At 37.9% G+C, this 25,450-nt stretch overlaps 4 protein-coding genes across 5 annotated transcripts; 3 read left to right on the top strand and 1 right to left on the bottom strand.

The window, feature by feature from the left end:
- The first annotated feature begins 2,638 nt into the window (after positions 1 to 2,638).
- LOC113503554 (cuticle protein-like) lies at positions 2,639 to 5,728 on the top strand. The gene is made up of 3 exons (XM_026885584.1): positions 2,639 to 2,650; positions 2,714 to 3,169; positions 5,393 to 5,728. Exons 1-3 carry the CDS (start codon positions 2,639 to 2,641, stop codon positions 5,648 to 5,650), a joined length of 726 nt encoding a protein of 241 aa, XP_026741385.1. The 3' UTR covers positions 5,651 to 5,728.
- A 4,487-nt stretch (positions 5,729 to 10,215) lies between these two features.
- LOC113503442 (cuticle protein-like) lies at positions 10,216 to 13,709 on the top strand. Its single transcript, XM_026885418.1, has 3 exons — positions 10,216 to 10,388; positions 10,483 to 10,962; positions 13,111 to 13,709. Exons 1-3 carry the CDS (start codon positions 10,377 to 10,379, stop codon positions 13,630 to 13,632), a joined length of 1,014 nt encoding a protein of 337 aa, XP_026741219.1. The 5' UTR covers positions 10,216 to 10,376; the 3' UTR covers positions 13,633 to 13,709.
- A 2,340-nt stretch (positions 13,710 to 16,049) lies between these two features.
- Positions 16,050 to 16,657, top strand: LOC113503555 (cuticle protein 8-like; the record flags this gene model as incomplete). The annotated part of the gene is made up of 1 exon (XM_026885585.1): positions 16,050 to 16,657. A coding segment is annotated over one exon (534 nt), but the record flags the coding sequence as incomplete, so codon positions are not given.
- A 2,761-nt stretch (positions 16,658 to 19,418) lies between these two features.
- Positions 19,419 to 25,315, bottom strand: LOC113503531 (WD repeat-containing protein 61). 2 transcript variants are annotated; one of them, XM_026885560.1, is made up of 8 exons: positions 25,163 to 25,315; positions 24,965 to 25,083; positions 24,341 to 24,507; positions 23,686 to 23,921; positions 23,246 to 23,433; positions 22,936 to 23,107; positions 22,278 to 22,843; positions 22,179 to 22,192 (listed from the first exon to the last, which is right to left on the bottom strand). In XM_026885560.1, the coding sequence occupies exons 1-7, from the start codon at positions 25,178 to 25,180 to the stop codon at positions 22,754 to 22,756; spliced, it is 990 nt and encodes a 329-aa protein (XP_026741361.1). In that variant the 5' UTR covers positions 25,181 to 25,315; the 3' UTR covers positions 22,179 to 22,192; positions 22,278 to 22,753. The 2 variants fall into 2 exon arrangements, with proteins under 2 accessions (XP_026741362.1, XP_026741361.1); XM_026885561.1 differs by lacking the exons at positions 22,936 to 23,107; positions 23,246 to 23,433; positions 23,686 to 23,921; ... (1 more) ...; positions 24,965 to 25,083; positions 25,163 to 25,315 and adding exons at positions 19,419 to 19,621; positions 20,044 to 20,212; positions 20,711 to 20,898; positions 21,218 to 21,453; positions 21,805 to 21,953 and having other exon boundaries at positions 22,104 to 22,192; positions 22,278 to 22,414.
- Positions 25,316 to 25,450: the final 135 nt, after the last annotated feature.

The raw sequence follows: 25,450 nt of genomic DNA on the forward strand, positions 1-25,450 counted from the left end.
AGATAAGAAAACACCTGCTTGGAATATGCAACAGTTGTAACAAATATTTTTGGTTCACTTGTTTATTATTTTCTTTAAAATTGCAGTAAATTAGGTTGATTTATATAGTAATTTATGTTTTTGTTTGGCCAACATGAGAATGAGTGAGGGTAAGTAATAATGAGTAGGTAAGATTTTTTACAGTTTCACCGTGTTTTGATACCTACATTGCATCTGCAGCAATCACATTACAATATCAACACTCGAACACAAATTGAATGCTTCCTGGTAGTCATATATCCGTATTTAGAAATGACAATAAATATATAAATGTTGAAGCCGAGTAAGTGTCCTACTTACCATCGTAACTTCTTGAAGCCAGGGCCTTAAATGTCCAACCAATGAATACCTCATAAACACTTAAGTTCCGAGTGCTTTAGGAAAATCCTTTAATTACTGACTTAATACCTGGATTCCCTACAGATGCACCGTAGCGTACAGCCAATATAAAAAAAAATCCCTGCATATTTTTTTTACAGACGATCGAAATTTATACGACGTTACGCAAAACATAACATACAATAAAAGCTTGGAACTTATCATAACATTAGTGTTTGTGAGATACTAATACAAACCACTAGAATAATCCCTTAGTATTTCAGTACCTCGCGGTAAAGATCTGTTATTGGTATGTAACATCCAGCACATCTGGAAAGTCTCAGAGAGTGAGCAAAGCCACGTCAGAGACCTACTAGATGGTTTAATCACTGACACCAGATTTTGTATAAAACAATTATAGCATAACTATACTTAATTTGTTATAGCATTAGACAGAAGTTAAAAAGGGTTCTTTTTAAGGCACACTTTGCAGCAAAAATACAACAAACATCTTAAAGTTGTGATTTACGCCGAATTTATTACTATATATATATCCGTTCGTACAAATCACTGTAATTATTTCGATACTTAACCTTATGAAATTAAGTGACTTTCATTTAAATACATTATTTCAGCCATATTAAAATTCCAGTGTCAATGCTAAAAACTTAAAAGAAGCAGCGATGCACAATACCCGGAACGTTTTTCCCTTCATTATAATCCTACCAAATCTAAGAGGTTACCTAATCCTTTCATAAGTTGCGACAGAAGGGATTTTCTCATTTTGTCGGTTTATGTCATTTGAAGTTATATGTCACAAAAGTATCTATGTCATTCACTTGTGAATACCGCATCCAGTTCGCTGTTATTGCCAAGTTTTCGTGATTTTGTTGATTTTTTACTGTTTAGTTATTGTTTTCTTATAGTTATTAGTGTTGTTATTGGGTTGATGTTTTGTTTTTAATTTAAAATAGAAATAAAATGTTTCGCGCTCCTGCTTCTACGAGCCTCTTTTTTCTAATGTTATAATAAATGAAGTGTAGATGAAATCAATATCTGATATTCGTGACGTCTGCCGTTCTTGTACGACTTGGATTTTTTTTAAACTGGCTTTTTGGTCTAGTTGTTGCAAGTGCGACTGCCAAGCACGAGGAGCCCAGTTCGAATGCGAAGTCAAATCAAAAATTGTACCTAGGCATGAGTTAAAAAAAACAATCAGTAGAGCTAGAAATCAGGAACTATGGTACGCAAGGCAAAGGGTTCCGAAGGTCACTAGCTGAACTTTGATTTTAACAAACACTCATCATATTTTACAGTGCAACGGTACAATTTGCGTTTTTATTAAGACTACCAACCTTTATACGGGTAATCATGTAACCTTATCCATGGGGTTATAGAGGTCAGGCAGGCTACTCAGCTAATCGGGTTCATATAAATAAATAAATAAATGCGGACAACATCATATACATTGTTCTGAACCCAAAGTAAGTTGCTAAAGCACTTGTGTTATGGTATCCAGATACATTGAAGGTACCACAAACACCCAGACCCGAGCCAATTTAGAAATGTGAATTTTTACATTGACCCGACCGGGGAACGAACCCGGGACCTCAGAGCTAGCGACACCTTGAAACCGGTGCGTATGCCACTCGACCACGGAGGTCGTCAATATAACTAAAGTCTATGAGATTTGAAGCCGATAAAGGTTGGGCAGTAAGTTGAAGACTATTTTTAATGGTAAACTTCTAGCAATTTAGTAATTGTTTGATAGGAAACAAAAATCATTAAGTAACATTTTCCACTTGTGCTTGAAGAACAAGAAAATCTAACAAGCTAATTAGTTTGACACAAATCTATGAACGAATCAGTTGTTCCTCTTTCTGCCCATATACCTACATTTATTTATATGGATGCTGTTATTCGATACAGAAAGTCACAAAACATAAATTAATAATTTAAAGTATTTTAAAGTAAACAAAAGAAGTAGCAAACAAGTATTACATGAGCACATCTTAACAAAAGGAATGATAATAACATAATTTATTTAATGAGATATATATAACTTAATGCAGAATCAATTCAGTAGCTTCAGTCTAGTACTGCAAAGAGGCGACCTTCACCTCGCTCTCAATAAGCATGTGCAGCGGGGTCGGCGCCCCGGGCGTGCAGCGTGTCTGCGGCGACACTGACTGGAGGCGAACACTCAAGTATAAATAGTATAGCCGGTGACAAATTGTCACAGTTGAGCTTTGATACCCAAATCAACAACACATATCCAACGATGGTCGCCAAAGTAAGTAACGATAGGGATATCAAAAAAACTTGGATTTCTGAAAAAAAATAAACTTAAAACAAGTTTAACATTTGTTGTATTTCTCCCTTTCAGTTCGTAATCGTCCTTTCCCTGGCTGTGGCCGCTTCCGCCGGCATCGTCCCTTACGCTAAGGTGGCGTACGCCGAGCCCGAGGCGCCAGCACACTACGAGTTCAACTACTCCGTGCACGACGACCACAGCGGAGACGTGAAGCAGCAGCAGGAGTCTCGCGCCGGAGACGCCGTGCAGGGCTCGTACTCGCTCGTGCAGCCCGACGGTGTCCGCCGCATCGTGCACTACACCGCCGACCACGAGCACGGCTTCAACGCTCAGGTCTCCTACGAGGGCACCCCCGTCCACCAGGTTTCCGCTAAGATCGCCTACGCCGCTCCCATCGCCAAGGTTGCCTACGCTGCTCCCATCGCCAAGGTCGCCTACGCCGCTCCCGTCGCCAAGGTGTCCTACGCTCCTGCCGCCGTGTCCTACTCTCACGCCCCAGTCACCTACGCCGCTCCCGTTGCTAAGGTCGCCTACGCCGCTCCCGTAGCCCACGTGTCCTACGCGTCCCCCGCTATCTCCTACCACCACTAGATCTACTTTTGTTAATTAGTTAAGAAATCTGTTGATTATTATGTAATCAGTAGTTGCTATTAAATTATTGAACTGAAAACACCTACTTTTCATTTCTTCTTAGAGTTGAGCCCCTTCATAAAAAAAATGATGGGCTAACTATCAAGGGCCATCTACCCCTGCTCTATAAAAGAATAGACTTGGAGGGCCCAAGGTAGCTTCTGAACTATTGCAAATTGTATTGTGTATAATAACTAATAACACTATTAGTAAAACTAAAAAAAGAATCGATTCCATAAAACATTATTATACCATTTATAATGATGTTTTATGGAATCGTTTCATTCACAAGCTATGGAAAACCAAAGCACTTGCGTATAAACACATCGAGCCGATAGATGCGATACCGATTTCACCATCGCGGGTCACAGACCCTGATAATTATTCTTAAAAATACAACTTCCACATTAAGGAATTTAATCCTTTTGTCCGTGGGCTTTTACAAGGATTCCAGTCACATGCACATAGACACCCAGACTTGGGACAAGCATTCGAGCACACACACGCTTGTCCTAAGCGTGGAGCATACCCGCAACACCTCGCGCTCAGTGGGTTTAATGTGTTGATCTCAACCACTCCACTATCCGAATATACTATACTATTCGAAAATATGTTATACGATACGAATCTAGTTAATTGTTAACTACAATTTAAACAAGATTCTGATGTTTTTTTGCTTTGGCTCTGCAGCCATTGTAATTAGTTACGCAATTAAATCATTTTGATGGCATTGTCCATGTAGACCGACAATCCTGTAAATATTATAAACGCGAAAGTTTGTGATGACGTGTATGGATGTTTGTAACTCTTTCTTCCCAGATCTATTGAATCGTTTGGATTATATTTCGATAGATTAGATTATAGCTTGGAATAAGACAGGTTACTTTTATTCGGCTTAAATAGAATTATGCATTTACGTGATAATTAAACTTCACGCTATTGACTTGACCTTCATGTAATGTCCGTTACTACTCGACTATATTTAACCCTTACAAATCCTGCTCATACGAGTATAATACTATTTATATGTTATAGCAATCTTCTATTCTGCCATAAATGGCTTAAAAAGGTTATAAAGGTTATATCGTTCCAAACATAACCCATAAGCTTCCCGACAAAATATTATTGAAATGTTATAATTTTAGAATCGAGAAGGTTTCCATAAGCCAATAACAAAGATAACACACGTTACACAACAATCGAAAAAACCGCATGAAAGCTTAAGTATTTTTATAATCTATATTTTACATCGGACACTCCCGATAAACACGCGTGGGTAAACCGTTACATCATTTCATAACATTTAATAAAGCTTAAGTATCTCGATTTATGTAATACAGCTGATTCAAAATAATATATTTACGTACAAATTTAAAAATGAACTTTTGCGTGAATGAATTGCAATCCAATTCATAATCTTGCAATTTGTTATATTAATGATATAAGAAAAAATCCGCAAGTGTCAAAAGTGTGTAATTTAAAAAGGTGAGGCTTAAGAAACGCTTCGAGTTGACCTTGACTTCTCAATCAATTAGGCATATAGAGCGGCATCGACGCCCCGAGCGTGCCGCTGTGTCACCGACAACGTCGACTGCAGGCGAACACTCAAGTAGGTATAAATAGTGAAACAGGTGACACATTGCCACAGTTGAGCTTTGATATCCAAATCAGCAACACCTATCCAACAATGGTCGCCAAAGTGAGTACCTAAAAAGAGGATAACAATGGATTATACTTTTTTTATTAATGTTTTAATGGATTATACTTATTACTTGCAGTACAGTGCATCGCATTAGAAATGTAAAAATATTATTTGTTTTTTATTTTCAGTTCGTGATCGTTCTCTCCCTGGCTGTGGCCGCTTCCGCCGGCATCGTCCCTTACGCTAAGGTGGCGTACGCCGAGCCCGAGGCGCCAGCTCACTACGAGTTCAACTACTCCGTGCACGACGACCACAGCGGAGACGTGAAGCAGCAGCAGGAGTCTCGCGCCGGAGACGCCGTGCAGGGCTCGTACTCGCTCGTGCAGCCCGACGGTGTCCGCCGCATCGTGCACTACACCGCCGACCACGTGCACGGCTTCAACGCTGAGGTCTCCTACGAGGGCACCCCCGTCCACCAGGCTCCCGCTAAGATCGCCTACGCCGCTCCCATCGCCAAGGTCGCCTACGCTGCCCCCATCGCCAAGGTCGCCTACGCTGCTCCCGTCGCCAAGGTGTCCTACGCTCCTGCCGCCGTGTCCTACTCTCACGCTCCAGTTGCCTACTCCGCTCCCGTCGCTAAGGTCGCCTACGCCGCCCCCGTAGCCCACGTGTCCTACGCGTCCCCCGCTATCTCCTACCACCATTAGATCAACTCTTGTTAATTAGTTAAGAAATCTGTTGATTATTATGTAATCAGTGGTTGCTATTAAATTATTGAACTGAAATGAAGTTTTTCGTTAAAATCCAAATATCCCAGGGGGTATCCATGTCATTATTACCTTGTACAAACACATCAAAAATTCTTAATAAAATCAAACATGTACACGATGTGCACCTGCCTACGTATTTTAGGAATTACAAAAATCCGCAAGGCAGTAACTGGTTATTGGTAAATTCGTAACTGAAACTAAATTCTAAAGCTAAAGAGAAAACCAACAAATATAATAGATAATTACATCAAATAATTAAAAACAGAAACGAATGTTAACATTCTCTATCTTTACCTACATACCTATATAATAAATTCGTAGGCAAATAATATCTGTATTTTGAATATTATTCTTGGTAATACTATACTAACGACACTGAAGCCATTTTATTTCAATTTTGTCCGTTTGCCTGTGAAGTTCTACGTGTTTAACTTAGCAACGGTTTGTCTGATTCAATTTAGGTTTCATCTGGTGTGTTGGGGTTAATTTAGTGTTCGCTTCATTGCAATCGGTTCATAAGTAAAAGTTATGCCTATTTTCAAAATCATGGCGAAAATTTGTATTTCCTTTTAAATATTTGTTATTTAATTTATTAAGTCAATCTCACAATCAAAACTGAAAGTTTTTATTTCAAGTAGGCCGTTTTCCAGGCACGTTCAAAACCTTACAATACTGACTGTAGGTGCACGGTTCTAATATGTATTCTCATGGAGAAGAACCGACGAGAAACTAGATAAGTAACTCTTTTAAAAATATTCAACAATTAGTGCAAACACAAACAGTTGATAAACAAAACATATGTAAAAAAAAAACGACTCGTTCGAAAGCTTTATAAACAAGATACTGCCGTAGACATGGTTCCTTGCTATTGAAGTCGCTGGTACAGCTAGTCGTCTACTACAATTTTAAGAAGACTTAAAGTTATGTGATTCATCTGTTTAACAAACTCCATATGTAGGGGAAGGTGGGGTAAGACGGGGACCTTAAGGTATTTCATAAATAAAACCCATCTTTTTTAATTGCACAACGTAGGAACTTTTATTAATTAAATAATCAGTCTTTCTTCTTTTAATAACAATCAGTCAAAACAAAAAAAAATAAGTTCTTCTCATAAAAATATAAACTTTTAAAAAATAACTGAATCACCCCATCTTACCCCACCTATAGGGTAAGATGGGGTATACCCCTGGGGTAAGATGGGGTATAGACTATTTAAGCGCCGTCATCTTCACAAACCGGGCAGATATGTTCAGCTTCGTCATCGCTGTCTTCCACTCCTGCACAGACACAATGCGCTCACTTGCCTCAAGTACGATAAGTGATACAAGTATGATAATCGGAATACAAGCCGCGACAGTATAGACATTCTGTATCTTCTTCTTCTGTGCCTTTTCGCTTTTTCGGTTTTTCAAGTTCTCTTTATTGTTATTTTTGTCATTTACTTTTTGTTTGTTACATGTGGTTTTAGTTTCTACCTATTTTAGTTTTCCTCTCATTCTTTTTTATATAGAAAAGCAGTAATAATAGCTGCTTTTCCCCTTCTTCGAACTTGTCTTGGTCTTTTTTCGGCGAATCGCGAATAAGGCATTAACTTTTTCGGGCTAACCAGATGGAATGCATCATTATCTATATAATCATTTACTGTTGCCTGCTTGAGACATGAGGTTGAAGCAGTTGGTGGAGGTGGAGAGTTTGCTAAATGATTTACGGCGGTGTAGCCATTTAAGCATCAGGAAATGACAACATTACTGTTTTTGGAACTGTACTATAAAAAAATAGTTAATGTTGAATGCAATCTCAATACAAACTGAATAACAACTCAGCGGATAAGATCGGGTACCTACCCCGTCTTGCCCCACATAAGTGTCCCATCTTTCCCAAACTGGACTTAAAAGTTGTATTGAATTTTTAGAGGTTATAAATCAAAAGAAACCGGCATGAATTAATGAGTTTACAATAGTAAAATAAATACAAATTAACAAAAAAAATATGTCACACATTATGTTTATCATACATTATAACAGTCATGCACTTTATATGCTTCGATAATTAGATAAAACCACTTCAAATTTTAAAAATGTACTTACCATGAAGAATCGTGCGCTCCTTCGAACAAACTTTTTGCGACTCTAACAAGTACTGATAAATACGACTAGATGGCGTCAAAATAACTTTTCAATTAATACTGTATTATATATTTTTGGAGGGTCCCCATCTTACCTCGCTACCCCGTCTTACCTAAACTAATATATAAAGCTGCAGAGTTTGTTTGTTTGTTTGAACGCGCTAATCTCAGGAACTACTGGTTCAAATTGAAAAAAAACATTTTTGTGTTCAATAGACCATTCATCGAGGAAGGTTTTAGGCTATATAACATCACGCTGCAACTAATAGGAGCGAAGATAAAATGGAAAATGTGGCAAAAACGGGGCAAAATATTAATCTTCGAGGGCTTCCGTTAAATATTCTTATATCTTCTTACCACGCAGACGAAGCAACAGCTAGTGCTTACATATTTTTAAAAATGTGATTTGTTCTAATGCTTGTAACAATAATTGATGGCCGCTGGCCAATCGAAAATGATCCGCCGAAACATAATATCGTGATACAAAGTATCCTATGAGTTAATCCTGGTTATTAACTATCTGTGTACCAATTTCGTCTAAATCCGATCACTGGTTTTTGCGAGAAAGAGAAAGAACCATTTATACATATAAACTTTCGCGTGTATAATATTAATAGGATAAAAATTCATAATCATTACTGTGGGATTTATAATAATAGTAGGATGGTATCGACTTATTAATGTTGGCTTGTTGGTGGAGTGTACGATGGTTTGTGGCGAGGCAAATGTTCGTGTGATGAGCATAACCATTTATTCTGTGCCTTGGTGTAAGCTAAGTTTTTTAACACCCAGCATTGAATCGTTTATCACTTGTCTCATAGTATAAGCTCTGCTTAGTTTAAGACTACAAGACGATGTGCTAAAGTTGAGAAATATAATGCAGAGCAATTACTTACAGGTCCTACACCTGTAATGTGTAATAATATCATTACGTCTTAAAAACGCAACGATTCGACCAGTGGCGTGCAGTCCATAGAGACAAAAAGACACTGCCTACCCTGAGAAATTCAGATATTATAGGTACATAATTACTATCCATAAAATAAACAATATTCGTAAAACACGTATCAGCGCCATCTATCTATTACACGTTGTAACATAATCTATCAAGGGAGGATTATCAATATTTCAAAATTAGTACACTTTTTTGCCGAAGTGCGCCGCCGCTGGCACCGTTTTCCCGTTGGAAAGACACTTCAACTCGATGTCTCAGTGACGTAGGTACTTTAAGCATGTGTGCGTGTGACAGACTCGTAGTCATGACAATGTGTCTATGTCTGTTTTCCTATACATATTTGTCACACAATGTCAAAATAGTCTGCGTTTTGTTAGTGTGTGTGATAAAAGAGACACTGCCTTTCCACGACAAAGACAGCGGATGACATGAGCGGTTATCTGTGGTTATGTTTTGACAGTGATTATCGTAAAGTGAGCCGCAATATTTTTCGATGCATTTTTGTTTTCATTTGTCATAATTCGTTTTCTGGGTCGTTGGTTTTTAAATTATTTGATGTAAGTCGATAAAAGAGTGAAAAATTGATTAATAATTGTGAACTTTCAAACGGCGTGTGCTCATAACACAAAAAGTGCGATTTTAAAACTATTTTTCTGTGATAAAAACAAGTGTTTGAAATAGATAAAACTACGCAAGACATCTCATAAATTAAGAAAGGTGAGTCAATCGTTCAAAACAATACGTAGAAAACATAATGATTTAAATCTAACGAGTTGCTCGTAGATACAGAGAAATCGCTTGTTCTGTTTCCCTATCCATTTATTTTAAACTATACTTAGATTATTTCACTTATCTAAACTTATTTACAAAAAAAATACAGAAATATATCTATTTAGTACCTTTTAACACGATTTATTGGTAAGATTCCCGCTTGGTACCTACTTTGTTCAACGAAAAGGTTATTCTCGTGTTTACGTACGTGGTTACAATATTACGATAGGTATGTTGTCAATAGAAAAAAGTTTAAAGAAATGTAAACGTTATTGACTACCTGCGATTCAATGATAAATGATGTGACGAAAAGATAGCTGTAAAAGTTTAATATTCAAATACGTAGGCTAGGTACACTAGGTATGTAACTACAAAGTTTACCGCACAACATTTTAAATCCGGCTGGCCTTCTGTCCGTCTGTCTTTCGGCTGTAGGCATGAACGTTGATAGTTATTTAGAGAGTAAACAGTTTCATAGATCACCGAGAAATCGAGGTTAAGCATCATTTGTTACGGTCGTGAATTTGATGGGTAACCTTTTTTTACATTTTGTACCAACTGTGAGAGTCGTGAATCAGAATCGCACTTGGCCGTTTCTTTTTGCCTACCCTGACTAAAATCTCTGTGCACGCCACTGGATTCGACCTTGACTTCTCAATCAATTAGGCATATAGAGCGGCATCGACGCCCCGAGCGTGCCGCTGTGTCACCGACGATGTTGGTTGCAGGCGAGCTCAAGTATAAATAGTGAAGCAGGTGACACATTGCCACAGTTGAGCTTTGATATCAAAATCAACAACACCTATCCAACAATGGTCGCCAAAGTGAGTGCCTAAAAAAGGGATAACAATGGATTATACTTGCAGTATAGTGCATCGCATTTGAAACGTAAAAATATCATTTGTTTTTCATTTTCAGTTCGTGATCGTCCTCTCCCTGGCTGTGGCCGCTTCCGCCGGCATCGTCCCTTACGCTAAGGTGGCGTACGCCGAGCCCGAGGCGCCAGCTCACTACGAGTTCAACTACTCCGTGCACGACGACCACAGCGGAGACGTGAAGCAGCAGCAGGAGTCTCGCGCCGGAGACGCCGTGCAGGGCTCGTACTCGCTCGTGCAGCCCGACGGTGTCCGCCGCATCGTGCACTACACCGCCGACCACGAGCACGGCTTCAACGCTCAGGTCACCTACGAAGGCACCCCTATCCAGCAAGCTCCCGCTAAGATCGCCTACGCCGCTCCCATTGCCAAGGTCGCCTACGCTGCCCCCATCGCCAAGGTCGCCTACGCTGCTCCCGTCGCCAAGGTGTCCTACGCTCCTGCCGCCGTGTCCTACTCTCACGCTCCAGTTGCCTACTCCGCTCCCGTCGCTAAGGTCGCCTACGCCGCCCCCGTAGCCCACGTGTCCTACGCGTCCCCCGCTATCTCCTACCACCACTAGATCTATTCTTGTTAATTAGTTAAGAAATCTGTTGATTATTATGTAATCAGTAGTTGCTATTAAATTATTGAATTGAAATTATCTTTTAAGCTTTTTTTTCAACTTAGAAGAGCGATTTCATATAACTGACTTTAATGGTCAAATTATTTATCTTTTTTACCTGTACAAAAGCAGAACTTTTATTTCGATATCTAACATTGATGTAGGAACTTGTTCGAATGAAACTACAACGTGGACCTGAAACCAACGCTACTTTAACTGAGCATAAGGGTTCTCTTTTGTTTGTCTTTCTACATAAAAAACTGATGCTGGACTGCCTCCGGTTTGACTGGAACCTGGCTGACCCCAGCATTCCGCGAGACCTACCTGATAAGGCGCAGCTATTTATACCCCAAGCAAATGTTCAAAACTCAATTTAATTAACTATTAGGCACCTGTAACATCTTGTTGAATGGATGGGGAACACTATTAATACACAAAATTGTGAGTAACTAGGATCGCCTGCTCTAACAGCAGTAGTCACCAAAAGCCGTGCAATTAAGATACCATTAACACTAAGTTAAAAATGGTAACATTGCTGAGACTTAACGGAACTCGCGTGACTCTGTTCCCGTACAAATAGGCTAAAGAAAAGGAAATTACAATATGGGATGATACACAGCACCGTGCGGCGTGCCAGACAGAAGGACAGACAACAAAGTCACAATAATAGGGTTCCATTTTTACCGTTTGGGTACGGAACCTAAAGGGAAGGAATCTGAATAAATAAAACAAGTATGCCAACACAAAAGTCGTGAACTTGACTGTCTGCGTCAAGTATTTTGCAGTCACTTTGAATGGTACTGAGTCAAGGAATAAAGCTCACATTTCAGTTTAATGTATGATGCAATTGTAGAATGGACACTAATCATGCAGAAATTTTACAAAAATATTATTAAACAAATTGTTTTGATAAAATTCTAAATTTGTCTTTTGTCTTTAATTAATCGCTTATATCAACACAACCGTTTTACAATGTATTTTTTATTTACGAGGATGCCGTTAGAAGCTCATTTTATATGTGAACATCCTTCAGTACATTTTTATAATAACTATCGTGAGACTGATTAATTATTATTAAATGATGTTACGGTTTATTCACGCGTATTTATCGGGAGTGCCCGACTAGTTTCGGACCCAACCGGAGTCCTCAATCATGAGCTGACAAGTCGGGATCGCGTGTGACGTCTCATACCAGTACGCTTTTTACAGCAAGATATGTTTTTAGCCCACACTACCAAACATTTCATCAACAAGTGCTTTTAGACTCCTTCCTTCCTTAATGATGTGATAAAATGAAAAATTCTTATTCAATATTTTTGGAAATCTATGTGACTTTACAGATTAATATTATAAGGATGGATTTGTGGATAGCACTGCGTTTCATATTTGACGTACGTACTTTGTAAGCTTTCCCTCTGAAGTCACATGTTTGACGATGACAACGTTTGCCTTAGAAGTTCCTATATGCCAGAATATGTTATAAGTTACTTAATTTGTGTCATGTGGAAATAAAATGTCCAAGACTGCGAAAATTTGTCTTCGAGCGGAAAATATCAGTATAACCGTATCTCAAATCAGGAATAATGAAATGAGTTGTTAGATTGGAGTTGATTGTAAGAATATCTGTTTAGGAAAAATACTATTTATCTATCTAGGTGCAAATGGATCTAGCTTTACAGCTCTAGGCTAGACAGATTTACAATGAAAACGTGATACTTAAAAACGAGTTAGGTATAACGAAATAGCTTTTAATAAATGTGTAGGTAGGCTTACGTCAAACCGAGTATTGTTGCATCGGTGCAGCAATTCTTTTTAAACGACCTTGATCTCTTAATTTTTGACCGACTGCACCGACGTCACTTATCTTGTGTCACCTGTCTAATCAACAGATATTCAATACCTATAAATAGCGTACAAAGTATCAATATACAATAATCAACCACCGACAATCCTAGCAACCACATATCTCAACTGCAAAAATGGTCGCGAAAGTGAGTGAACTACAAACTTGAAAAAAGTAACGACATGAATAAAACGTTCTTTGTAACAATATTTTTTTCTCTATAGTTTGTGATCGTCCTGTCTCTGGCCGTGGCCTCCTACGCCGTGCCTCTCGTCCCCTACGCCAAGGTGGCGTACGCCGAGCCCGAGGCACCAGCTCACTACGAGTACAACTACTCCGTGCACGACGACCACAGCGGAGACGTGAAGCAGCAGCAGGAGTCTCGCGCCGGAGACGCCGTGCAGGGCTCGTACTCGCTCGTGCAGCCCGACGGTGTCCGCCGCGTCGTGCACTACACCGCCGACTACGAACACGGCTTCAACGCTGAGGTCTCCTACGAGGGTACCCCCGTCCACCAGGCTCCCGCTAAGATTGCCTACGCCGCTACCATCGCCAAGGTCACCTACGCTGCCCCCATCGCCAAGGTCACCTACGCCGCTCCCGTCGCTAAGGTGTCCTACGCTCCTGCCGCCGTGTCCTACTCTCACGCCCCAGTCGCCTACTCCGCTCCCGTCGCCAAGGTGTCCTACGCCGCTCCCGTAGCCCACGTGTCCTACGCGTCCCCCGCTATCTCCTACCACCACTAAATTCAGTTTGTGTAGCTAGTAGGACTTCTACATTTATTGAAATAAATAGTTTCTATTAAATTATTGAATTAACAGTATTAATTGGTCTTATTCGAAACTCGAAAATACATTTATTTGTGCCCACAAAAATACCCCAAAACAAAATAGACTCAATTTCAATTTCAATCTCAGCTGAATGAGGTATTTTGTTAATTTAATATCAATGGTGTCATCAAGAGATATCACTCCTATCCTAGTAACAATGTTTCAGTCAATAGAATCGAGAAGTTAGTTATAAAAAGAGTATACCGTATAACTTTTTCTCCTGTAACAGTTTTAACAGCAACATATCTAAGGACAGCGGCCTTTGTATTACCGTGTATTTTATAAGGCGTTTTATAATCATATATTGAAAGGCCAAAAGTTTCGAACGGCTTGAACTTTACAAAAAGCTGTAAAGAAAACTACTGGTTGATTCAAACAACTTTCCTGGTTCGTAAGTGGTTACAAACAAGGAGAAAATCCAAGACATGTTTTCAAATGTTTCAAATAATTCCACTTGTTTATCCTTCCTTCAAGAGGACCTCCAAGGATGGAGTTTTTGGCAGCCCATTGTTTGACCATACACTTGATCAAATAATGTCAGACTAAGTGTGTGTCGAACTATACCTACTATAGCCACAACAAAACATATTTTACATCCTCAGCGAAAAACATGATGTGACTGCGAAAGGATAAATATTTTTTTTTTTTACTTCTAAAACTAATAAATACCCAGTAAAAAGATGGTGATATCTACTCTGTATCTACTACCATTGCTTAATAGAAACAGTGTTTAGGTATCGTTAGCGGAAACTCGGTTCCATAAATGTAATGGACTGAGAATTCTGTACCTTAGTCATGAAGTGAGAACTCTAAGAAAGTTTTTAATTAATATACAGATAAAGATTTAGATGTACACAGCAAAAACTTTGTTCTATCTATAATCTATATAAAGGGAAAGTATAATTTATGTATCTGAAAATTTGTTATACTTAATGCAAAGATAAACAGACCTTTAGTGCACTGGTGTGTACCACGTAAGTAGAGGATTTGACAAACATTGTTACATGCAGCTATGATGGGAGGTCTTATTACTAAGAAGCGATCTTTTGCAGACAACCTTAAGATGGTCTTCGTAAAGAAAGGGCAACATTTGTGCAGGTAGTCCGCGGTACACAGCTTGAAATAAAATAATTATAAAAACTGAAAGGGGAATAGGCATACCTGCTATGCGAGATAGCTTTGCCAAAAGATGCTCTACGGGGACAGAGAAAGTTTATTTACCAAGCTTTTAAATATAGCCCGTATTTCAGCATGTCTGATTGCTACTAGGCATAATAATCTCTTTGACTTCGAATAATAGTAAAAATGACATTATTAATGTAATTTTTACTATGGACTGTCGTAATAAAAATTACATTGATTAAATTTTATGGTCAAAATACCTAGGAATTTTGACAACCCCGGACTATTATAATAATTTAATATTGAAAGCAAGGTTGCGAACTTGACTGATAACCCGTTTTTTGCGGAACGATCGAAACTGAGTCAAGGAGAAAGTGTCTGTTCAGTGCTCAGAGCTCAATTACAGCGCCACATGTGACGCAACAGTTGCTCTGTATTCCACCATGTAACCCTCATTTCGTCCTAGATCAACAAATGATGAAACAATTAAATTCAGAACGTAAGACACTTTTGGAAGCTTAGCCTTGTGGCTTTGAAAACTACCTAGATTGTCTCTTTTACGAGGAAGACGATTTTCCAATGAATGGATTATTTAAAGATGTAATGCCTTAATTTAACTAGGTTTCAAAATGTCCTCAATTAACCAAAAATAAGCTTCGTTAATTTAAATAATCAAACTTGTTAAAGGATTGATTGAACAAGAAGAAAGGATTCTTGTCTGTATTTAGTCAATTGGGTCGGAGGTTTGACTTTTTTGGAATATGAATTAATCCAAATATAATTGGAATTGCCTTTTAACTAACCCAAATTAGAATTATCGAATACCTATTAAAAATCAATAACTCACCAGCAAGGAATGCGCCTTTACCATGATCAGGTACTAATCCGTATGTAATACTATGGCGATTCGGAATGTAATGCATGTCGACCTTCACCTCTCAATCATTGTAAACTTAAAAGAACAACGCCTCGAGCGTGCATGTGTCACCAACCAGACTAACAGGCGGCTGTGCGTGTATAAAAAGTGTAGCAAGTTCAGAATGTATCACAGTCTCCACTGGCACTCAAATCAAAAACAACTTACCTAACAAAAAAAATTACAATCATGGTTGCCAAAGTGAGTCGAAACATATTATTTTAAATTGTTTTTTTTCTTGTTTTAATTATTAACCATAAACCACATCGTTTTTAAAAAGCAAAATTAACGTTACTATTTTTTTTTTCAGTTCGTGATCGTTCTTTCCCTGGCTGTTGCCGCTTCCGCCGGAGTCCTCCCGTACGCTAAGGTTGCATACGCCGAGCCTGAGGCGCCAGCTCACTACGAGTTCAATTACTCCGTCCACGATGAGCACAATGCTGACGTGAAGCAGCAGCAGGAGTCTCGCGCCGGAGACGCCGTGCAGGGCTCGTACTCGCTCGTGCAGCCCGACGGTGTCCGCCGCATCGTGCACTACACCGCCGACCACGAGCACGGCTTCAACGCTCAGGTCACCTACGAAGGCACCCCTATCCAGCAAGCTCCCGCTAAGATCGCCTACGCCGCTCCCATCGCCAAGGTCGCCTACGCTGCCCCCATCGCCAAGGTCGCCTACGCTGCTCCCGTCGCCAAGGTGTCCTACGCTCCTGCCGCCGTGTCCTACTCTCACGCTCCAGTTGCCTACGCCGCTCCCGTCGCCAAGGTCGCCTACGCCGCTCCCGTAGCCCACGTGTCCTACGCTTCCCCCGCTATCTCCTACCACCACTAAGTTGTTACCTAGTTCCTACAGTTAACCAAGTTGTTATAATTATGGAATAGTCGCTATTAAATTATTGAATTCAGTGTTTGCTCTTTTATTTAACCCACAAAAATCCATCCACTCACAGAAAATGTCATGGCTTAAAGTACAACAGAAGTCTCACAACTATTAGTAGTCAGTCATGGCTGAATAGCAAGAGTCATGTTAACTTAGCGATTCGGAAAAAAAATACCGTTATAAAGAAACCGATCAAATGCGAGTCGGTCTCGCGACACTGAGGGTTCCGTACAAATAGGCTTAAGGAAAAGTAATGAAAGTTGAAAACCCAAAGTATCTCCACTAAACAACAAATTTATGACTGTACCAAACGGTTTCTTTACATCGTTCGTGAGTTACAGCCTGATGACAGACCAGAAAACCACCAGTTATGTTTTCCCAAGAAAAGTGTAGGTACTTAATGACCTCTGTTCATACCTAAATGGGACACCAAACATAATTCAAAAACGAAACCTATCCTAATCTTCAATCACGAAATTACGGAGCTCGGAGTCGTATTGGGCATACATATTCTGTCAACTTTATATCAATATCGATAGTGGGGGTGCATGGCCGTGGAGGGGGCGGTACGGACCGCACCTGAATTATTCATACGCCGCATAGTGATTTCATCTCATTGAATGGCGCTGCCGGCGGCGCGGCCGTGATTACGACACCGATACCTCCGCCGCTGGCCACCGCCGCAGCTCGTATGTGGACTACACAATACCTTGTCAACCGCCTATTAAAATGCAACTGCTGCAAAACTTTGAGATAGGAATAAATAAAATAACACATACAAAACACAAAGAAACACGTATAATGATTTCCACCAAGATTCATTTTAATAAATTGCTATTTCAGCTCCTTCCCATTTATATTTAGTTTTTATTTATTTAACTTCTCTGTAACATATGGAATGCAATAAAGTTGAGTAGATATTGAGTATTTAATAAACGCGGACATTTTGTAATTATTTTCCACTACACTATACATAAAAAAAGTATTAGATAAGAAATAAAACATCGCAGCTTTAGGCTAACAGCTTATAGGTACATGCAACTGTAGATTTATAACATTCGCTCGTCGATTTCGTTCTAGCCACTATTACAGGTTTAAATGAAAGGAGTTACAGATATTATACTATTACTAGCAGACCCAGCAAACGTTGTCTTGCCAAATGAATTATTTCTAGTTGTATGAATTTTTACTGCCATATTATAAAAAAAATAAAAGCAAACAATTTCGTCCAAAAAAAAAAATATTTTTTTTAATGTGAGCAACCCTCATCACTTATTGGTATGAAAAATAGATGATGGTCGATTCTCAGACCTAGTGAATACGCATATAAAATTTGGTAAAAATCGGTTAAGCCGTTTCGGAGGAGTACGGTAACTAACATCGTGACACGGGAATTTTATATATTAGAAGATTAAGGCTGGTAATTACATCAACCAGTCAATCTAAGATATTAGTACAGAGGTTGTAATAGTAATTGAGTTTGGATGTCAGATGACATTCGTTACTGTTATAAATGTTCAAATACCTACGTTGGAATTATAATATAGCCATGAATGTATAGGCTGAAATAATCTGAAAAATGGTTAATGAATACATAATCCGAATATAACTATCAACGGTAAAAAGTTTACTATTTTTTCGAAAAATCAAAAACAAAATACAGCGAAGCGCACTTTAAAACTTCTTATGAAATATTCACGAACATCAAAGAGGGTTTACTCTCGCCGCGACAGGTAAAAATGAAGAGATTGGTTTTTATCTGTGCAGCGGCGGCAAATTGAATGTAAAGTTGATTTCCCGGCGGGCCGCGCCGCATAATTCCCCGCAAATTAAGCTGATACCAATTGACTCGCTACCAATGTAAATATTTTTGATAAATGCTTCCCTTTATATATTTAGCTTGACAACAGATCAGTAATGTTGCTGATACTTGTGAAAGCCATACTGTGGACAGTGGGATACTGGTGTGCGTTCTTTAATCATTTATAATTGGGATGTAATAGATAATTCAGCAATAACAATTACTTTTATATTTTAAGGCTTTAGAAGGTACTAGCTAAGCTATGGTCCAGTGACATTTTATGCGTTCTTTTTTGTCGGTAAAGGATGGATTTCAACTCAGTCAGAATTTAAAACATTTTAATTTGCATTTTATAGTAAGTTTTAGCAAAGTAGTATATATTTACTGAGGTTTTAGTGAGACGATTTACGTACAAAGACGCGTCAGCTCAATAAATCTGATTTTATCAATATTATTAAAACATGCCAAACAGAAACATAATAAAATTACACAACACCACAACGGTTTTAGAACAAAAGCAGTTGTCAAATCCGAGAGGCCTTAGTTACAGTGTAAATCCTAGGCAAAGAAGGTTGGTAGCAGACCGATGGGCGCAATCCTCTTACCGCCAAAAATTAATCAAGTTCCGACGCTCCGTCTTACGTGGGGGAATCACCCTTGCGCGTTTATAATACACCCTGTATACAAGCCAATCGTAAAGACAAACGAAAATAAACTTTACAGCCTTGTCATAAAGTTGTTCTTAAGGCAAGTTTTAGGAATGTGTGGAAGACTGCTATTTTCATCCACGAATTAAAAGTCAGACATATTATTCATGTTCTTTTAACTGTGCCCGTGAATAGGGGAGATGTAAAGGTTATGTTTTTTATTATGGATGTTCCGTTTAGAAAAGTTGTATTTTTAAATGTTTTTGGTATTAGACAGTTCTTCAAGGTACTTAATATACCTAACAAGTCTCAGTTAAATTGATATTAAAGGAATTGAAAAACAGTTATTTGATTAATATATTTATTTTCTTTTGATTTACAAAATCTACAAATATCACATTATTTTAAGTTTTTCATACCTTTATGTACTTTTCCTTCTCGACTTTTACGGGCATTGGAGGACATTCGTAGATATTAATAGATTTGTCTTTGGAGACAGACACTAATTTCTTACTAGTACTGCAGAAGCTAACTCCCCATACCTGTTAAAGACAAATAATTGGTTTACAGAATTAATTTATAAAATTGAGAAAGATGATAAATATTTAAAATTACTTTCATTTCGTTCATGTAACTTTTTATTTCAGTGAGATAGATAATAGGACTTTCGCAAACAGAATTTGTAACTAGCAGTTTTAGCGGGTCCACCCATTACACGAAAATGATTCCACGGGAACATAAAATCAATATAAAGACTATCCTATGTGTTATCTTTGAACCAAATTTCATACCAATCAGTTCAGTGGTTTCTGCGTGAAAGAGCAACAAACATCCATCCATACATACAAGCCTTCGCATTTGTAATATTAGTAGGTTAAACGAAGTGATTTTCAACCAAGCGACTGAGACATTAAACCCATTATAATATAAATAAACAACAGAATAATTTCACCCTTAGACTTACTATATCAGTGTGTTCTTCAAAAGTGGCGAGCACAGCGAGTTTGTCGACGGCAGCGACCCGTACGCTGCCGTCGGCGGCCGCGGTCGCCACGCGAGTGCCCTCCGCCGTGAAGCACACGCCCAGCGCCCAGCACTTGTGGTCTAACGAGAACTGGAGACCTGCACTGGCCCTTTTAGATATGTCAACTTTATTAGTTATGTTTTAAGGGTTATTATCGCAAAATAATAAATGGCGTATTGAAATAGATCGCCGCATTAAAGTAAGGAATGCACTTGGTATGCGACTTATAGGTCAACTCATGCGATTCAACCATCAGGTAGATAATTCTTATAAGTCAAGTGCCGTGAGAAGCTGGTTGCGAGCAACCGAAGATAGATCTCGATAGCGTGCAATTGGGGAGCCCATATTCGTCTAGCAGTGGCCGAATATGGGCTGATGATGATAAGAGGCCGTGAAAACAAAACCTTAAAAACTATGTTCTAAGTAGTTATATATTATACTATCTGTAGATAGGTTTTGAAAATAAGATAAGTGAAAAATTAAGTACACCTCTAAATTTACGTGTTCTTAGACTATTCTTTTCTCCGACATCTTTAAAGAACGTACTGTGTTATTTAATAATCGCTTAATCAATCATACACAATAGATTTATAGCAAGCAAACTTACACATCATAAACCTTTACGAATCCATCATTAGAAGCCGTCGCGAGCTTCGTGTTGCAGGGTGAGAAGTCGACGCTTCTGACGGACTGCGTGTGCGCCTCGAACGAATGCACTAGCTTGCCTTGCATCACATCTAATATGCAGACTACACCGTTATCAGCGCCCGTCGCTATGTATCTACCGTTTCGACTCTGGTGGCAAATAAGATGGTGTATTTTTTATTGGGGAATGTTAATGTTAAGTGTTTGTTTATATTTTTTTTAACAGCTGCTAGTTTTTAAAGTATGAGTAATTCTGGCCCATGTCACCTAAATCCATAATTCCTATCTTAGATAGGTATTGTTTTTGTTTACTAAATTTGGCAATACTTGACTTAACATTTTATTCTATTTTTCATAAATAACAATATTCTCATCAGAATGCAAAGTAAATAAACAATAAGGTACAAAATCAAAATTAAATCTTAATTAAACAATATAATGATACAAGAGTAATTCAAATAACACCTACCCACGCAACACTCAATATAAATTTCCCTCTAGTATCCAGCATCTTATCAATATCTCCATTCTGTATTTCATATATATGTACTTTGCCAGTGTGTCCTCCCGTAGCAATCTTTTCACCGTTGGGAGAGAATGCCACTTTCCAGACATCAGTAGTTCCAGTTGGTATTTCTACCATCTTCCTACCAGATGTTAGGTCCCAGAATATGAGACTTGAGTCTAATGATGAACTTACTATTACTGAAAATAAGGAACTTGTGAGGAACAGGTTTAAAAAATAATAATCCTTCTTTCTAGCCATTTTGCCAGTTTTTTGATCTAACTGACTGTAGATAGATTTTATACTATGTTCACCTGACATTTAGAGATAATGTTTAAGTAATATTTTTATTTTCAATTATTTAGAATTTCTTGTTAAGTATCTGTAGGTAGAGCTACTTTTAAAATCAATGTAAGTCATTTTTAACGGCGTGTTTTTATAAGCAACTACATAATAAATGTTTCATATAATATTATGTTTAATAATAATCACTGAAGGAACTTAAATATTAGTATTAATGTTATGTGTAAGATGTAAATGTAAGAACCTACTTGGAGCAGTAGGGCTGACTGCAACAGATACAACAGCCATGGAGTGACCTTCTAATGTGTGTACCAGTTCCAATTTATTGTTCCCTAACACCCATACTTTTACAAGGCAGTCTAGACCTCCAGTCACAATGAAATCCTTGGCAGCATTTCTAAAACCAAAGATTTTGATAAAAATGTGTAAATGTATTTTTTTTTAATTGGGTATAAAAAGGCAAAGATTTACGTTTGTAGGAACACTTTTTACCGGCATCGCATATGGTTCCGGAAGATTATAAAATAATATTTTTAACCCTACTTACATTGAATCCCCTACGGTATTTATTCTGGCCCACGCACAGCAATAGATTGGGTCTTCATGAGCATTTTCTTTTTTGGTTATTAAAGAATACTGAAATAAATATTCAAAATATTTATACAGAAAAACTTATCAGTAGATTACGATACGCTACGAAATATGCAAATATAATACATACAATTGTGTTAGCAGGCATTTCCATGTAGTATATGGTAACTAATTATTTTATTTCAGTATAAAAACACTAAAAACCTTAAAGTTTTACTTTTATTCACATTTCCAAACAACACAACCTCCTTTATGACATTTCATTTGACGTTGACTTGACAGAGAGATGACAATTATAAAATCGTTCAAAAATACTTTTTTATTTATCTTATTTGTAAACACACAAAACATACTATTTAAGAAAATAAGTCTTTCTGTGACAAGTCCAAAGTTAATCATCGAATTTCTACTCGTGAGCGATATACAGTTTTATTAAGGTGTAACAAAAGTGATCACGTGTCGTACATGTCCAAGCTTTAATATGTTTATCTGTTGTTAAAACATGTTATTATAACATAAAAAGTCAGGACATAGGCACTTCTTTTTGTATTATAAAAATAAGAAAAGACAAGTCAAGGTAGTAAAAGTATATCATATATTTTAAAACTATAATGGGCAGTCATAAATATTTAAGCTTTTATCTTCGGAAACAGACATAATTTTATTACTTTCTGCATTAAACTTCACGCCCCAGACCTGGAAACAAGCAAACAGTTATATAATTATAGAATACCTGTTTAAGAAGTATTTCCTCTTAACTTGAATGATGAACAAGAAGAAATGGTTACCTGATCACTGTGTTCTTTAAATACATGTTGGCACTGCATACTATCTAAATCCCAAACGCGTACAGTCCTGTCCGCGCTGCCGGATACGAAGCGTTTTCCATCAGGCGAGAATGCGACTGATAGTACCCATGATGCGTGGCCCGAGAGCGTCCCCGCTAAATTAGCGTGAACGCTGGAAATTAAATGTTACAAATTAAATACTGGCTGTGGCTTAAAATAACCGCACTTGGTAAATTAGCTGAGGTCAAATTTGGCTAAATTCAGATGCATGCCACTCATTTTAACTAGAAAGAGTTTTATATTTACTTACACATCATAAAGTTTCATATGTCCATCATCAGAAGCTGTGAGCAGCAACTGTGAGTCAGGCGAGAAACAGAGACTTCGGATAGGCATAGCATGGCCCTCCAATGTGTGTACAAGCTTGCCTTGGGCTACATCAAAAATATTGATAATACCATCCAAAGCTCCACTTGCTATGTATTTGCCATCTGGACTCTGCAAACATAAATGAAATGTGAATATTTCGGTAATATAATATTAACTCTTAGTCAAGGTTGGTAGTTCATAAAGTGCCATAAACTACGACAGGGGCACATTCTCGAATTATAGGTGGAGGCATTGATATGAATTAATAAACATGTAGATAATAGTAACATTAGCACATAATAACTTAAAAAAACTATTATGTGCAGCAAAGTGTCACTGCAAGTAGTTGAAATACATTTTCAAAACATTTAATTATCTTACATAGGCTACACTCAATGTGAATTTTCCCCTAGTATCTAAAGTCTGTTCTTGCTTCCCACTCTCAACTTCAAATATCAATATCTTGCCAGCATTGCTTCCAGAAATAATGTGTTTTCCATCAGGAGAGAAGTCTAAGGTCCACACATCTGTGGGACCTGTCTCCATTGTCTTAATTTTCTCACCAGTTGTCAAGTCCCAGAGAATGAGAGAGGAATCTTGAGAACTACTGGCTAAAGCTGAAATCATAAAAAAATAAATTAAATTTGTTACTGTTTATGACAGTAATCAATATTAATTTGTTAGAATATAAATATACTGCATTCAAATTGCAGCCTGTTAGGTCAGCAGCTCAACATTATGCCTCTAGCTCTGGCATGCATCAAATTCTACATATGATCTTTATTCATGCCCTGAAGTCAATTAGACTTTAATGGTAGAAGATGACATGTTGCACTGACCCCTAATAATAATTGGGATAGGAGCAGGGGAATGATGATGATGATGATAATAAGACTTTAAAATGTGCCTGTGGGTCAAGAGCTATTTTGCTATTTCTAGCCATATGTTAATATCTAACAAGATTGTGACTCCACCTTCAGTAGAGACTCCTATTATTCACTAAGAAATGACTCTCCATATTTTAATGATTCCTTACTTTTCCCATCAGGACTGACAGCCACTGAGATTACACCAAGTGAGTGGCCCTCTAACTGGTACTTTTCCTCGAGCTTTCCATTTTCAAACTGCCACACTTTAATGAGGTCATCCAGTCCTCCAGTTATCATGTAGTTTTCTGAACCAGCCTCAGAATGGTTGGAATCCCTAGAATATACATAAAAATATTTAGAAATAAATTTTATTAACATTTGTATCACTTTCAATTAATACTTAAAAGGTTAACTCAAAATGAAGAAAACTGCTGTTTTTATAGCTTCCATAGGGATGCAGGTCCACCATGCAGAGGTGTTGTTAAAAAATATAATCTGAAATATTTTGGGGTGTCTATCAAGGACCATCTGAACCTGCTCTATTGAAGAACACCCAAGGAAGGCCCAAATTAATAAATTCAACTATTACAATTTTAGAATATACTTCACTGTATAATATACTGTGGAAAACCGTAGCACATGCCTTTGGACAACACCTTGGACCTTTCAATTTTAGCAGGCATTTTAAAATAGGTGCTATATCTAAGTTTTTATTTGATTACTTGTTTAAACATATTGTAGTTTTATAAACAATCAAGCTTGTTGCATTCGTAAAGCTAAGGTTAACTTACTGTGTTTGGTCCATATTCTCATTTTCCGGTTCCTTTGGCTTCTCATTTTCTATCTTACTCCAAGTACAGCACCAAATAGAATCTTCATGAGCATTTTCTCTTTTCAGTTGCATGTAGTACTACAAAAAGTATAAATAGGTTTAAGCACGGCGGCGCCGACACATAAATTTTATTTTTTTACGTAACTAGAATACGTACCAGTGTTGTAATAGACATGTTTATGCTTTGACGTTTTAACAACTTATAAGATCCACTTCTGATGCTTTTTCTCAAATCTTATTACCTGACTCTAATCTTAAAATTAACAACACCGACTCTCGAAAACAGTGTACCAAATGTTGACAGTGACTGACGTGAAATTGACATGCAATTGACATTGGTCCACAGACTGTTGAATGATCCTCAGAGCTGCAAAGCCTTTGAAGGAAAATATTTGGAGAACATCTTGAATTATAACGTAATCAGGTTTTACTTTATTACATACAA

Source organism: Trichoplusia ni, chromosome 19 (genome assembly GCF_003590095.1).
Source record: "Trichoplusia ni isolate ovarian cell line Hi5 chromosome 19, tn1, whole genome shotgun sequence".
Taxonomy (NCBI): domain Eukaryota; kingdom Metazoa; phylum Arthropoda; class Insecta; order Lepidoptera; family Noctuidae; genus Trichoplusia; species Trichoplusia ni.